The sequence below is a fragment of the Cucurbita maxima genome, unplaced genomic scaffold (assembly GCF_002738345.1).
Source record: "Cucurbita maxima cultivar Rimu unplaced genomic scaffold, Cmax_1.0 Cma_Scf00022, whole genome shotgun sequence".
In the NCBI taxonomy this organism is placed as follows: Eukaryota; Viridiplantae; Streptophyta; class Magnoliopsida; order Cucurbitales; family Cucurbitaceae; genus Cucurbita; species Cucurbita maxima.
The window spans coordinates 2,584,014-2,598,578 of NW_019272038.1; the positions used below are offsets into that span (position 1 = coordinate 2,584,014).

Consider the following 14,565-nt stretch of genomic DNA (forward strand, 5'->3'; position numbering starts at 1 on the left):
AACCTCCTCTCAGCCGTAATAATGTAACCGTTAAGCCTACTGCCAGCAGATATTGTCTTCTTTGGGCTTCGCCGTTAACGAATATTGTCTTATTTGGGCTAAGATATTGTCTTTTTTGGACTTCGCTGCTAGCAAATATTGTCTTATTTGAGCTTCGCTGCTAGCAAATATTGTCTTTTTTGGACTTTGCTACTAGCAAACATTGTCTTCTTTGGGCTTCGCTGCTAGTAGACATTGTCTTCTAGCAGATATTGTCTCATTTGGGCTTTACTTCTAACCTTATCCCCAATATCCAAACACTTCTACTAGATAAAAGGTTTCCACACCCTTATCAGAAATGTTTTTTTTTTTCCTCTCCAACCGATATTGGATTTCACAATTCCCAAAGAGAACAATATCTACTAATAGTGGGCTTGAGCCATTACAAACGGTATCAAGGCTAGACATTGGGTCGTTGGGCTCCCAATGGTAGTGGATTGTGAGATCTCACACCGTTTGACGAGGGGATTGAAACATTCCTTATAAAGATGTGGAAACCTCTCTTTAATAAACACGTTTTAAAATTTGGAGAGGAAACTCAAAGACGATAATATCGATTAACTGTGGGCTTGAGTCATTGCATAATATATTTTAAATGAACGGAAAAAAAATAAAAGTCGAACTTACCAAGAACATATAAATCCATCCATTAGCTTCTAAACAAAAAAAGACAAATTTAAAAAATGTTTAAAAATTACATTAATTAATGCTTCCAAATCCTTCTCTTTCAGCTTAAATACCTTTGTTTAAGCACAAATCAAGAACAAGTTCATCTTCAATCAAAATAACTACCAACCAACTATGACTCTAATTTTCTCCACCTTCTTTCTTCTTCTTTCTTCACTCATCACTGCTCAGCAGAATTACTCGCGTCCCAGCTGCGGCGGCGATACTGAGCCGTTCGGGCTCTACTCCTGCAACGGTCGAGCAAGCTCCTGTCGAGCTTTCCTCATCTTCAAATCCAAACCGCCCTACGATTCCGTTCCTTCCATTTCCAATCTCACCTCCTCAAGCTCAGATGAAATTGCCATAGCCAACAACGTCACCGTCTTCTCACTTCTAAAGCCAGACACGGCAGTCGTCGTTCCACTTCACTGTTCTTGCATCGACCGATTCTACCAGGCCAATGCCTCGTTTGTCCTAGCGTATTCTCAAACCTATTACTTTGTTGCCACTGAGATTTACCAGGGCTCTACTACTTGCCAGGGTCTTAAGTTTGGTAATAGGTTCCATGAATTGGATCTCCGAGCTGGGTTGAAACTCCATGTGCCGCTTAGATGCGCCTGTTCGACGACGAACCAAGCTCGGAAGGGGGTCGAGTATTTGGTTACTTATTTGGTTGGCGAAGACGACACGGTTTTGAAAATTGGGGAGAGGTTCAATGTGAGCAAGAAGAGTGTTCTTGAAGCAAATGGGTTTCAAGAGGAAGATGATCCAAATCTATTTCCATTTTCAACGATTCTAATTCCATTGCCAATTGAACTAACAAGCTCACAGATTAAATTACCATGCCCATCTACCGCTGATCGACCGGAGAAAGCGTCATCGAGACAACATGTTCTCGTAGATATCGCAAAAGGCGCTGGTTGCTTGACGGTAGTCATTGTGGTTGTCGTTTTTGCAGTTTTTCTCATTCGTAAAACCAGAGCAAAAGGGATGACTTCTAAGAACAACAAGAACATGATAAGAAAATGGACACCACCAGCTGATATTCGGGTCGAAATCGCAGGCATGGAGCGAGCTGTGAAAGTGTTCAGGTTCGAAGAGATAACGAAAGCTACAAGAAGATTCAGTTCAAAGAACAGAGTAAATGGATCTGTGTTTCGAGGAACGTTCGAAAAGAAGATGAAACTAGCTGTGAAAAGGACCACAATGGACGCCATTACAGAAGTTAGCATTCTAAAGAAAATCCACCATTTCAATCTGGTGAAGCTCGAGGGTGTTTGCGAAAATGATGGCGATTTTTACCTTCTTTTCGAGTTCATGGAAAACGGGTCACTAAGAGAATGGCTCGATAAAGGCAGCAGAAAAGAGAGACGGAGCTGGAGGACAAGGATACAGATCGCTCTCGACATCGCTAACGGGCTTCACTATCTTCACAGCTTCACACAACCTGCCTACGTACACAACAACATCAACAGCAACAATATCCTACTCAACGGCAATTTACGAGCCAAACTTTCGAACTTCAGTCTAGCAAGAATAACAGAGAGAACCACAGCAGCCTCTGTTTCGACCACAAATCTTGGAGGGGCAAAGGGCTACATGTCTCAGGAGGCGGGGCTCGTAACTCCAAAGACTGATGTCTTTGCTTTCGGAGTGGTGGTTTTGGAGCTTATTAGTCGAAAAGAGGTGGTTTTTCGGGAAGGAGGACGAGAGGTTCTACTTTCTACAACAATGATTCCCACCATTGGAAACAATGTCGAATCTCGGCTAACTCGGTTTCTAGATTCGAAACTTAAAGAACCTGGGAAGATGGAGTTTGGTTTACAGATGGTTAAACTAAGTGCAGCCTGCTTGAACCGAGAACCAGAACAGCGGCCGAGCATGGGAGAGGTAGTATCGACTCTACTAAAGATTCAGGATTGTTTACAGAAGCTAAAACCGTCGCCATTGTCATATGGCGACCGAGATGAATTCGAAGGAAGAACAGAGGCAGAGACAAATGTGGAACCATAAGCATTCAAATAAATGAATCTGCACAAAGTGGATTCCTTCAAAGAATTTGGCCTTAGCTGTAAATATGGAAGGCCAAGAACAGAAATGAAGAAGAAATTTAAAGAATCGATATCGATTACGGATACGTACACGTCTCCAGTTTCAATAAGGAAAGGTACCGGTCATTTGAATATGATCGAGGGTACTCCGAAGACCGTATTTATGAACGGCCATCTGCCCAGCTCTAAATCCGTCTCCATAAACTGGGGACATGTCGGACTCTATTTGGTGTTTAAAGAACTCTCCAAGTTTTCTCTCAAATTTAGACATTGTTTTTCTTCTTGACGACGTCGTGGGAGCAGCGGAGTACGAGGTCGAGGCAACATCGTTATAGTCTTGGCAAGACATGAGCTCGGTATTCAACCACATATGTGCTAGAACTTGACAGATACCTTCTTCGACGTCTTGACTTAGAGTTCGAAAACCTTTAAAAACCATGGCACGAGTGTTGGAATATCAAACAACAGAACAGGGAGCACGTGTATTAATGTCATTGCCAAAGAAAATTTTCGTGAAACATACCTTTAAGACGTAGCCATGCGTGCATCATCTCATGAGCTAAAATCGACCCCGTAAGCAACCTGTGCACGATACACAAGAACCAATATCGCCATTATGCCGAGTATTTTGGATCTTGTTCTAAACTTCCATTGATAATACATACCTAGGAAGACCAAACAGGATAAGAATTGCCGTGACCTCACAATGACGTGTTAGTTTATAGGGCTCCAACATCATGTTCGTTACACGGTTCCCCCTTTCGTATCTAGGTCGCCTTAAAACCTGTAAGATTTTTAGCCTTTGATCAATGAACAACTGGATTCATAACCAAAAAAGGAGCCGAAATTCTTACCGTGCTAATGGTTTGTTCCTCCGACAGACAAAGTCCTCGTGTCTCGGGAATATGATAATGGCCCTAACAAGGACGAGAAAAATCGACACAGATTCACAGAACAAAACATGTTTCAGAGTTAAAAGTGGGGAAAGAACAGACAACATTAAACATTACAGCTGAGAAAGAGTTGTTTGGTTACATGTTTTTCTCCTTCTCTTGCTTCATTTAGTGCTTGTCTTTCAACCAAAAGCAATGGAACTTCCTGTTCTACTTTCATATTCAAACCATCATAAAATTCTTGTATCTCAAAGTAAAGAGGTTGGCATTCTTTCGTGTCCATGATCGTAGAGTCGAGGCACTCGAGGCAAAGCTTTCGACCATCATGAAGTGGAATATACTTAACCTCTTGTGGCTGGTAAACATAAAACGTCCACCACTTCGTCAAAAATTCATGGAAACTGAGATTTTATTGAAGAACTTAGAGAACAATGTCACTGACCTCCATTCGTTCGCAGCTGCAACATCGTGGAGTGGCATCATATTCATGAGACGGACAATATTTCTGGATCCAAAAAGGGTGTGCCCTGTATTCAATAAGGCCAGCAGAATTCGTCGGAATCTGTTCGTGGGACACGTATCCCAAATCCCGACGCCAATTGGTTATAAGTAGACGTTTGAAGAAAAAACTAAACAGCTCAAGTAAAAGTACTCACGAAGTGCTTGCAAACATCACATTTTGGATGATAGTTCTCCTTGTAGCAAGATTTATGGTAGGGAAAATTCCCAGAAGTAGAAAACTATAAGAAGGAAGGGTCGTGTGAGCTCGAGCCAAGAAAAATAGCTCTCGAACGATTTAGAAAATAGTTTTCACCTCATAATCTGAAATAGGAAGGTTGCAGGCACGGCACCGGAAACATTCCGGATGCCAAAATGCGTTGAGACAGTTCAAGTAACGTCCATAGCCAATCTCATTGTAGCAGCCCGCACATATCCTAACAAGAATCGGGACTCGTTAAAATACATGTCATCTCGAACAAAGAAAAGAAGAAAGTTCAAAAACGAACAAATGCAAGCGAAGATGGAGATAAATATTGTACGTAGAGGTTTCGACATGTAATGTCATGTGGTTCGTTAAGTGAGTATTAGTACCTGGAACCAAATTGATATTGCGGTATATACGGTTGATACATATGTCCATTTGTATATTGTGGAGGAGGCTCGAGATTGAGGCTTTCTTGTACTGCTTTGGCAAGAAGTTCGTCTTCATCCGATTGATAATCACGATCTATCAAATGTTTCAAGAACTTATTATAAGTTCGTACTTAAAACAAATAATTCGGGAATACAAACAAAATATATACATTTAAACGTATGAATACTTCAGATCTTGATGTCCTTGGACAGCAATTATAACAACTCAAGCCCACCGCTAGCATATATTGTCCTCTTTAGGCTTTCCCTCAATGTTTTTAAAAGGCGTATGCTAGGGAGAAGTTTTCACACCCTTTTATAAGGAATGTTTTGTTCCCCTCTCCAACCGATGTGGGATCTCACAATCCACCCCCCATTTGGGGCCCAACGTCCTCGTTGGCACAGTACTGAGTGTCTAGCTTTGATACCATTTGTAACAGTTCAAGCCCACCACTAGTAGATAATGTTCTCTTTAGACTTTTCCTTTCAGGCTTCTCCTCAAGGTTTTTAAAACATGTCTTCTAGGGAGAGATTTCCACACCCTTATAAGGAATGCTTCGTTTCCCCCTATAAATGTGGGATCTCACAATCCACCCCCCTTGGAAACCCAGTGTCCTCGTTGGCACACTGCCCGATGTCTGACTTTGATACCATTTGTAATAGCCCAAACCCACCGCTAATAGATATTGTCTTCTTTAGGCTTTTCCTTTCGGGCTTCACCTCAAGGGTTTTAAAACGTGTCTGCTAGAAAGAGGTTTCCACCCCCTTATAAGGAATGTTTTGTTCCCCTCTCCAACCAATGTGGGATCTCACAATCCACCCCTTGGGGGCCCAACGTTCTCGCTAGCACACTGCTCGATGTCGAGCTCTGATATCATTTGTAACAGCCCAAGCCCACCGCTAACAAATATTGTCTGCTTTGGCCAGCCACGTATCGCCATCAGCCTCACGGTCTTAAAATGCATCTGCTATGGGTGAGGTTTCCACACCCTTATCAGAAATGTTCCTCTCTCCAACCGATGTGGGACCTCACTACATTTATCACAGACCCCCATGTACCACGTCTTGAATTCTCCGGTCCATTAGGCGTATCAAAAAACAAACTTCACACAAGTAAATTTCAGAAATAGTTTACACTCATCTCAATGAAACAGATTTAACCGTGTCGTCTCCATTGGAAAGCTCAAAAACAAAAGATTTGGGATGAATCTAGGAAGAGGAACATGAACAATGATATCTTTTAAAAGCATATGATGGCAGTAGGACAGCCACTACACTCACCAATAACATTATTTGCCTTCGGACTATCTTCCACAAGAGAAATCGCTATCGCATGATCGATGTCGTCATTCTCGTTCTCTGACCATAAACCCTGTTTTCGAGTTCCCATCACAGTACGTGAAATGGTGAAAGTATAAGCTAAAAAACGATAAGGTTTTACATATAACTGGTTAAACAATCACGAAACTAAAAAAGATGATGATGGTAAGCGTGTTCGTTCACCTCCGAAGTCGAGGGCAGATGAGAATTCTGATCCTCCTCATAGTTCGATTCGTAATTCATTTCAGCTATTTTATGGCCAGATCCAACTTTTAAAATCTTGCTTAGCCAACCCATGGTTCTAGTCTTATCTGTCCATGATCAATGAAAAAATTTACCTGGGAAACCAATAAAATGATGAAAGGAACATAAATACACTCATAGTTCACTTAATGCATCCCATCCCTCTTGTCTTAAAGGAGGAAACAAAATACACAAACATTAAACAACATAACGAAATATTAGCCCACAAACAAACAAACAGTATGTAGCAGCCCACGCCCACTGCTAGCAGATATTGTCCTCTTTGAGTTTTCCCTTTCGGGCTTCCCCTCAAGGTTTTTTAAAACGCGTCTACAAGGGGGAGGTTTCCACACCCTTATAAGGATTGTTTTGTTCCCCTCTCCAACGGATGTGGGATCTCACAATCCACCCCCTTGGGTCCTAGTGTCCTCGCTGGCACCCTGGCTCTAATACCATTTGTAACCGCTCAAACCCACCACTAGCAGATATTGTCCTCATTGAGCTTTTCCTTTCGGGCTTCCCCTCAAGATTTTTAAAACGTGTAGCAGATATTGTCCTCTTTAGGCTTTCCCTCAAAGTTTTTAAAACATGTTTGCTAGGGAGAGGTTTTCACACCCTTATAAGGAATGCTTCGTTCCCCTCTCCAACTGATGTGGGATCTCACAATCCACCCCCTTGGGGGTCAGCGTCCTCGCTGGCACACTGCCCGTGTTGTCTCTAATATCATTTTCAACCGCTCAAACCCACCACTAGTAGATATTGTCCTCTTTGAGCTTTTCCTTTCGGGCTTCCCCTCAAGGTTTTTAAAATGTGTCTACTAGGGGTAGGTTTCCACACCCTTATAAAGAATGCTTTGTTCTCCTCCCTAACCGTTGTGGAATCTCACATAGTATCCTTCAGTCATCTAACAATTACAACCATTTAAGCCAATACCAAATTCAAACAAGATCTATAAAGCCATTAATTCTTTTCCCCCCAACATATTTCTCCAGTCAAGAAAAGTTAAAAGACAATACAACATCCTTAAAAAAACATCTGCAGATAGAGAGAGACAGAGATTCATCCAGCTCAAATATGTCTCAAATTCAAGTTTCCAACCAACAGTTTCAGATGAACGCAATACAAAGAGAACAAATAGTGGGTTCAGCAACACTCATAGTTCACTTAATGCATCCAATCCAACAAAATACACAAAGATTCAGTTCTTTCTAAAGCTTAAACAACCTAACGAAGATTAGCGCACAAACAAACAAACAATATGTAACTGCTCAAGCCTACCGCTAGCATATATTGCCTCTTTAGACTTTCTCTTTCTGGCTTCCCTCAAGGTTTTTAAAACGCGTCTACAAGGGGAGGTTTACACACCCTTATAAAGAATGTTTCGTTATCCTCCCCAACCGTTATGGGATCTCACAGAGTATCTAACAATTACAACCATTTAAGCCAGTACCAAATTCAAACAAGATCAAGATACAGCCATTAATTCCTTTTCCCCCAACATAATTCTAGACAAAACAACATCCTTAAAAAAAACATCTGCAGAGAGAGAGAGACAGAGATTCATCCAGCTCAAATATGTCTCAAATTCAAGTTCCCAACCAAAAGTTTCAGATGAACACAATAGGAAGAGAACAAACTAGTGGGTTCAGCAACTCACCTCCAGAAATCAAATAAGAACCTGCAGAAATGGTGGAATCAGCAGAGACCCAGATAAGAAAAAGCTCCCAATTCGCTAGAACAAACCCAGAATTCCGCCGTAATCAAAGAACCCAATATTTCATTTGTTCTCACCCCTCTCTCTCTCTCTCTCTCCTCTGTTCTTGCAAGCGAATAATCTATTCAGGAATTAGACCAAAAGGGGCGGAAAAGAGAGCAATATAATTGTTTAACTCCAACAATAAAGCAGCCAAGAGCATAAAAATAATAGGAAATAGCTATAAAGCAAAGTTGAAGATCATTCTCACATTCATCCATCAGCCAAACATTTGAATCGGCGAGTCAGACCCACAAAGATCGATTCAATCCAAACCCAGTTGGGCAAACAACTGGGAGCCGCTAAATCTCTACGCGACGACAATAAACCCTGAAAGGGTTCTAAGAGAAGAAAGCGTAAAGGGAGAAAAAGGCATCAAAAAATTGAAAGAAAAAGAGAGAAAATAATGGGGAAATTGCAAATGTATGATGATTACTTGAAGAAAAAGGGGCGAAATAGAGAGGAAATGGAAGAAGATGTAAAGGGAAAGTGAGAAAGTTCGCTAATGAACTGAAAAGATGGATTGATTTGGATTTCTTCGATGAATCAATGGAATGAAAATGTGTGATAACGATTTTAAGAAAGATGTTAAAAGGGGAAATGGAGGGAGGGAGGGAGGGAGGGAGGGAAGGGTAAAAGGTTGAAAAGATTCTTAAGAAAATGGTGCGGTTGATAAAAGATTCCATGAACACTGCCTTACAAATTCGATAAAGTTTTGTTTCAATTTGAGAGGGGTATTATTAATTAATCATTTAGAAAGTAAAACTAAATTATTTACCCAGAAAATGGCTTAAATTTGTAATGAAAAATCATGGATTTGGATGATTATTGTCCAGTTCTTTGACTTTTGTTCTTGAGCTTGGCAGACAGGTGTTGTGTTGGACTGTTTCAAGCTCTCCCATCTCTATATCTAAATGGAAAAACTTTAATTTAAAACAACAATTTGGCGCAGAAATTCAGCCGTCAATTTTAATAAATTTTCTGTATATTTTATTTTTTTAGAAAAGGTGATGTCACAATCGCACTTTTCTTGAATAAAGGTTCTTCACTACAATCGCACTTTTCTTAGTAAATAGGTAAGGCATATAAGTAAAGGTTGCACTTTTTTCTTAGACAGGTAAGGGTACATGTAAAGGTTTTGACATACGGGTAAAGGTTTTGGCATGCAATGAGCAACATACCGGTAAAGGTTGCACTTTTCTCGGATAGGTAAGGGTTTTGGCATGCAACGGTCATTCAGCCCTAACACTTTTCTTGGCACATAGATAAGGGTTTTGGCATGCAATGAGAGCATATAGCCATAAGACCTTAAACAAGCATGACCATAACATTTCACCATTCAATATCAATACTGACTTGAAGTAAAAATTACTTAAAATGTTGACTTATTGGCTCTACGAGACTAAACCGAAAATTTGTCCTCTTTTGTTAGTTTCCTTTTAATTAGAGCTACTAAATTGATATTTTTCATTGAGTTGTTCAAATGCTGTATAAAAACGTACAAGAAAGAGTACACCAGAAAATCCCAAATTCTAAACGCTTCATAAATATAAGCCTTCATATTGTCTTTGAGACATGAACACAAGGCATAGTACCTTCAACAACTTAGTCTTGTCTAACATTCTATGTAGCAACTACGAAAAAATGGTTTTTAGATTGAACTTTTTTGTCCAGAATTCAGATAAGCAGCATCATATCCAAACCGGGAGCTTCAAGGCACGAAAGGGAACGGATGAAGAGCTTCATGGACGAGAAAATGATCGGAGTTCAGGCTGAAAAACTGTTGACATCAAAGCAAACAATCTACATTGTCGTTCCAGCGCCATCGGAGAGGAGAGATGCTGCGGCGGCAGCAGCTGTAGGAACAACACCTGTGGATATTCCAGGTTTTGACAAATGCAGCAGCCTGTAAAAGTAAAGATGAAAGCTTGATTTTATCACAGTCAAGAAAGTACAAACAATAGCTTATAAGCGACACACAAACTTGGGATTTAATCTTTACTTTGAGCAAACAGAAATATTGTGCATTATGATTTTTCTAACCCCAAACCTATAGTTATAAGTTTCTTTGGAGGAGAAACAAGTGAATGAACATAATCAAGCATCCAGTAAAAAAGGGCCCTTGTCAATGCAAAACAATTCAACCAACAGGTAGATTACGATCGATACTTGTGAAATTCTTTCGTAATTTTGTGGCAGGCATTCGAATTTGGTAAGGTCTCAAGCCCATATCAGCAATTCACAGCATCAGTGTGAGATAGGCTATTGAATATGCATAAACCGAACAGTTCAATTACACGACAACTTCAATCCTAAAAGTACTAGAAGTACTTACGGTGCAAGATATTCACAGAACGTTGACACTGCACTGGCTACTTCGGAGTAGTTTTCAGAAGTTGCTGGGGCTGTCACTTCAACTAGCTGTATACCAGGTGTTACAGGTACAGCCTCATCGGTCGAATGAAGCTTCAACATCTTATTAACTGAAGAAACCGTCACTGTTATATGAGTGCCCCGGTGGAATCGGAAAGAAAACCCAACTCTCAGCAGCTCATGGTCTAACTTATAGCCAAGCGCATAGAATAAACGAAGCACGTTCTTGCTAACTTTGCTTTCTACCATTGTCCTAACCAGAACAGAGAGTTGTTCAGCACCTGAACCTCTCATTGCCCCTCCAATATGTTTAACAGTCCTAATTTATCAGGAAAAAGTTGCCATTCATTCAGTTATCTCCAAAGTAAACAACACCCTATTAAAGCAAGAGATCGAATTATACCACGACGGTTCCGTCTGCTCGAGGTCACACATGATTCGAACCTCCGAAGCCACAGCACCTAACATTATGCCAAAAGATTATGAAATTAGACAGTGATATAAAAGGGAAGCACAATCTCCAATCTCCAATTTACTTGGAGAAATGCCACTAGTATCAATCACTGTTTTGCAATCAGAAGAACTATCAAAATACCATCACATGCAGAGAAGTCAAATATGTAATAATAGGCTGAAGAAACACACATGGATACCTAAGTTGGGTCCACTTTTTAGGCATATTTCATGGAGCCTTAATCGTTCTCTGGGAACGCCGCAAATTCCTTGAAGAAGAATCTCAAGCGCCTCAACGTGCTGCAGAATCAAAATGTCAGGAGAAGTCCAAAGCACAAAAACTTGTCGCTACTAGCAAGAAAGGAATAACCTAGAGAAAAAGTAAGCTCAATTGAAAATGGTGGAAAACAACAGATTATAGTAATCGAAGAAACAGCCGCACGCCAGGAAAGCTTTAAATCATAATTCAGAGACTAACACCAGCGGTGATCATAACCCCAGTCAAAATCGATATTCAAAAGCTTATGGAGACGACGAAAAAGAGGATCGAATACATTTCTTGAGTGGATAAACAGACATGAAAATAAAGAACTATAAGAGAATTAATTAGAAACGGAAACGGAATTAGATCGTGAAGGAAGTGAAAAACGATTCGAGACCAAAAGGAAGAAAGACTTGCCTGCGTCTCGATTATGCCCTGAACCACACACTCCATCGCAATCTATGCAGCTGCTTCAAATGTTCGGTATCTCAATTCGTCTTCAACCAAACCTTCAAATTCAAATCTGCAGACTAAACCAGAAATTTCAACCCCATAATTATGGTGGGTTTCATCAAATCTCTCCGGTTCCGATCTCGAAGTCGGAGCAATTTCACGCCTTCAACTGTTCGTTAAGGGTTCGGCCCATGATAAAGGGCCCAAAAGTTGGTCTTGGGCTTTAATCCAATTCATTGCTCGGCCCATAATAAAGGGCCCAAAAGTAGGTCATGGGCTTTGGTCCAATCCATTGCTCGACCCAATTTCTAAATAATATTTCTTTTAAAAACCCAATATGATGGATTATTATGTAATTATTATGTCTAATTACGATTATATACACATAATAAAAATTATCTATAATATTACTTTTATCGCGTTTATAATTATCGTTATTAATATCATAAATTATTTTCTTAAGTATATATATTTTAGTGAAATTTACAACATGATTATACAAACAATTAATTTTAATTTAATGACGCAAAATATTAATATTGTGTTTTTTTTAAAATAAAAAAAAGAGTAATGTAAGAAAAATAAATAAATAAATATTAATTAGTAATAATAAAAGAATTGGTAATCTTCGTCTTCACAAAAATTATACATATAATGTGGAAGCAAGCGAACGAAGAACGAAGCGCCGCCACTGGTGGCCGTTTACTTGTAACCGTCGCGGCTGCCGCCGCCTATGTTGAGTCTGGAGAGGAAGAAGATGGAGGCGGAGAAAATCAGAATGGCGGCGGCGAAACAGGCGAGATCGGCGGCGGAGCTCAAAGGTATACTCTTCAACTTCTCCAACACACCCACTTGTAGTATCATCATCACCGCGTGTCCGATCTTCGACTTCGCCTCCGACACCGATTCCATTTCCACCCATGTCGGAATGTTCTGAAAAAAAACACAATCAAAGCCAGAATCATAAACCATGCTTAATTTAGAACAAATCCGTGCCTGTTTTTCTTTTTGTTTTTCTTTTTGTCTTTCGTTGTTGGAGGATGAAAGTCCATTTAGTAAATTGATCCTAGATTTATAATAAAAAAAATATTTTCTCCGTTCGAGTCATTTTGGGGAAGTTCAAAGGAAGGAGCTTATACTCAAAGTGGATAATATCATACCATTGTGGAGAGTCGTGTTCATCTAATATGGTATCAGAGTCATGCCCGAAACTTAATTATGCCAATAGATTGGTAAAAAAAAAAAAAAAGACTCCAAAAGAAAATGAGTCGAACCTCCTCGAAAGCATATTAAAAAATGACAAGACTCCAAAGGAGTTGCGTCTCGATTAAGAGGAGGCTTATGATCATAGATTTATAATCAAATAATACTCTCTCTATTGGTTTGAGGCCTTTTGAAGAAAGTAAAGCCAGTGAGAACTTATGTTCAAAGAGAACTTATGTTCAAAGAGGATAATATTATACCATTTTGGAGAATCATGTTTATCTAACCATTTTGTTTTTGTACCTTCATGTAGAACAGACCAAACAAGTTCGACCCAGAGACCCACCGCCGGTTCTTTTCCGTCATCTTCTCCGATCCGACGAACATCGCGAACAATCCGACACCGAAAACAACCAGAGCAGTTCCAACCAAGAACATGTCTGTCGAACAGTTATGTAAACAAATAAATTCATAGAAAGTAAATAGCGTTTGAATTTATGAACAAAATTCACCTAACGATTCAATTAGAAGCTCCACCGCATGACTCTCGTCGGACCTCCGTGAAACGCTATTAAAATACTGCAGATAAGACTCTGCAACAATAAAGCTCCCCTGAAAATTTAAAAACAGAGCATTCAAAACAGAGCATTGAAACAAGATCCAAGTTTGAATGAGAAAATTAAATGAAAACTAGAAGAATTCAGCGGCGTTCACCTCAAGGAAACATAGAATCGAACCCAGTAAAGATCCGGCGACGGCGAATAATGTAAAGAATCGGCAGTTGATTATGATCTAACAAAACCACAAATTCCGATCAGAAAATCGTAATTTCCGGTAAAGCATTGAATTGGAATTTGATTAATCCAAACCTTTTCGATGAATTTCTGAATCTGTCGCCTCCGAATCTTTTTCTTCACCGCCGTATTCTTCAATTGAACGAGTAGATTCGCCAGCAAAGAACCCAAATCGAGTTCTCTAGTTTTCGTCTCCACAGTCTCTGGAGCCGCCGCCGCCGCCGCCGCAGCCGCCTTAAGGTTGACTATCTGTCTTCTCTCACCGTCGCCGGAGGTTATTAACCGTTCGCCATTTTTTGAATTTAGCCCTGTTTTGACCAAGCACCTCACATTCGCCGCCGTCGATGGCGATGATGAAGAAGAAGACACCACGGTGGCAGAAGGCCGAACCGACCGGAGCAATCTTGTGGCTGCCATTGTTCTTGAATTCTAATTTATGGCCAAAACTTATGTGTTCTTTTATAGAATCTAAAGGAGAAGGAAGATTCGCAGCATATTTTGGCCGGAATTTGTCCGGACGTGAAGATTTACAGTACGATTTTCCTTTTTCTTGGAGAGGTGGGCCACGTTGGATGACGTGGCGTATTTGAAAATTCATCTTTGTGGGACCGCTTTTGTTTAGAGCCGCACACGTGGTGGTCAGAATCTCTTTCGGCGACTACCGGAAATTTCGGAGTTCTTATCCGCCGGAATAGCGAATATGCACGTGCCATGAAGGATTCTTCCACGTGTCTGAATGTATGTTATGAATTATGAAATTCAGAAAAAAGGGGCCCATTCAATGAACGGTTGGCCCAGTTCGTAGCCCAAAAAGTTGCCTTCATAACGGCCCATTTAATTAATTTTCTAAACTTATTTGTAAATATATATATATATATATATATATATATATATATATATATATATTATTTTTTTTTTTTTTTTTTTT

The 14,565-nt window shown here is 40.1% G+C and overlaps 4 protein-coding genes across 8 annotated transcripts; 1 reads left to right on the top strand and 3 right to left on the bottom strand.

Moving 5' to 3' along the window:
• The first annotated feature begins 672 nt into the window (after positions 1-672).
• Positions 673-2,799, top strand: LOC111496011 (protein LYK5-like). Its single transcript, XM_023146225.1, has one exon. It carries the CDS (start codon positions 841-843, stop codon positions 2,716-2,718), a length of 1,878 nt encoding a protein of 625 aa, XP_023001993.1. The 5' UTR covers positions 673-840; the 3' UTR covers positions 2,719-2,799.
• Positions 2,698-8,645, bottom strand: LOC111496013 (protein DA1). 5 transcript variants are annotated; one of them, XM_023146229.1, is made up of 13 exons: positions 8,311-8,645; positions 8,004-8,160; positions 6,287-6,441; positions 6,065-6,155; positions 4,742-4,877; positions 4,464-4,584; positions 4,306-4,389; positions 4,092-4,211; positions 3,792-4,004; positions 3,611-3,673; positions 3,422-3,540; positions 3,280-3,338; positions 2,698-3,182 (listed from the first exon to the last, which is right to left on the bottom strand). In XM_023146229.1, exons 3-13 carry the CDS (start codon positions 6,398-6,400, stop codon positions 2,860-2,862), a joined length of 1,443 nt encoding a protein of 480 aa, XP_023001997.1. In that variant the 5' UTR covers positions 6,401-6,441; positions 8,004-8,160; positions 8,311-8,645; the 3' UTR covers positions 2,698-2,859. The 5 variants fall into 5 exon arrangements, with proteins under 5 accessions (XP_023001997.1, XP_023001998.1, XP_023001996.1 ...); XM_023146230.1 differs by having other exon boundaries at positions 6,287-6,414; positions 8,004-8,181; XM_023146228.1 differs by having other exon boundaries at positions 8,004-8,181.
• A 976-nt stretch (positions 8,646-9,621) lies between these two features.
• Positions 9,622-11,747, bottom strand: LOC111496026 (mediator of RNA polymerase II transcription subunit 18). The gene is made up of 5 exons (XM_023146248.1): positions 11,605-11,747; positions 11,126-11,225; positions 10,876-10,933; positions 10,435-10,791; positions 9,622-10,005 (listed from the first exon to the last, which is right to left on the bottom strand). The coding sequence occupies exons 1-5, from the start codon at positions 11,638-11,640 to the stop codon at positions 9,903-9,905; spliced, it is 654 nt and encodes a 217-aa protein (XP_023002016.1). The 5' UTR covers positions 11,641-11,747; the 3' UTR covers positions 9,622-9,902.
• Positions 11,748-12,220: 473 nt separating this feature from the next.
• Positions 12,221-14,075, bottom strand: LOC111496020. Its single transcript, XM_023146239.1, has 5 exons — positions 13,713-14,075; positions 13,558-13,635; positions 13,356-13,455; positions 13,147-13,283; positions 12,221-12,573 (listed from the first exon to the last, which is right to left on the bottom strand). The coding sequence occupies exons 1-5, from the start codon at positions 14,052-14,054 to the stop codon at positions 12,343-12,345; spliced, it is 888 nt and encodes a 295-aa protein (XP_023002007.1). The 5' UTR covers positions 14,055-14,075; the 3' UTR covers positions 12,221-12,342.
• Between the last annotated feature and the right edge of the window lie 490 nt (positions 14,076-14,565).

Excerpts from the sequence above, each read along its gene's own strand:
- LOC111496026 (XM_023146248.1), bottom strand. The coding sequence starts at position 11,640 with ATGGAGTGTGTGGTTCAGGGCATAATCGAGACGCAG. Across the intron at positions 11,226-11,604 it reads AGGGCATAATCGAGACGCAG|CACGTTGAGGCGCTTGAGAT; the intron begins GCAAGTCTTTCT and ends TTGATTCTGCAG. Across the intron at positions 10,934-11,125 it reads AAAAAGTGGACCCAACTTAG|GTGCTGTGGCTTCGGAGGTT; the intron begins GTATCCATGTGT and ends GCATAATGTTAG.
- LOC111496011 (XM_023146225.1), top strand. The coding sequence starts at position 841 with ATGACTCTAATTTTCTCCACCTTCTTTCTTCTTCTTTCTTCACTCATC.
- LOC111496013 (XM_023146227.1), bottom strand. Across the intron at positions 4,212-4,305 it reads GTGATGTTTGCAAGCACTTC|ATTCCGACGAATTCTGCTGG; the intron begins GTGAGTACTTTT and ends TCCCACGAACAG. Across the intron at positions 3,339-3,421 it reads ATCCTGTTTGGTCTTCCTAG|GTTGCTTACGGGGTCGATTT; the intron begins GTATGTATTATC and ends TATCGTGCACAG.
- LOC111496020 (XM_023146239.1), bottom strand. The coding sequence starts at position 14,054 with ATGGCAGCCACAAGATTGCTCCGGTCGGTTCGGCCTTCTGCCACCGTG. Across the intron at positions 13,636-13,712 it reads TTCAGAAATTCATCGAAAAG|ATCATAATCAACTGCCGATT; the intron begins GTTTGGATTAAT and ends TGGTTTTGTTAG. Across the intron at positions 13,456-13,557 it reads CGATTCTATGTTTCCTTGAG|GGGAGCTTTATTGTTGCAGA; the intron begins GTGAACGCCGCT and ends TTAAATTTTCAG.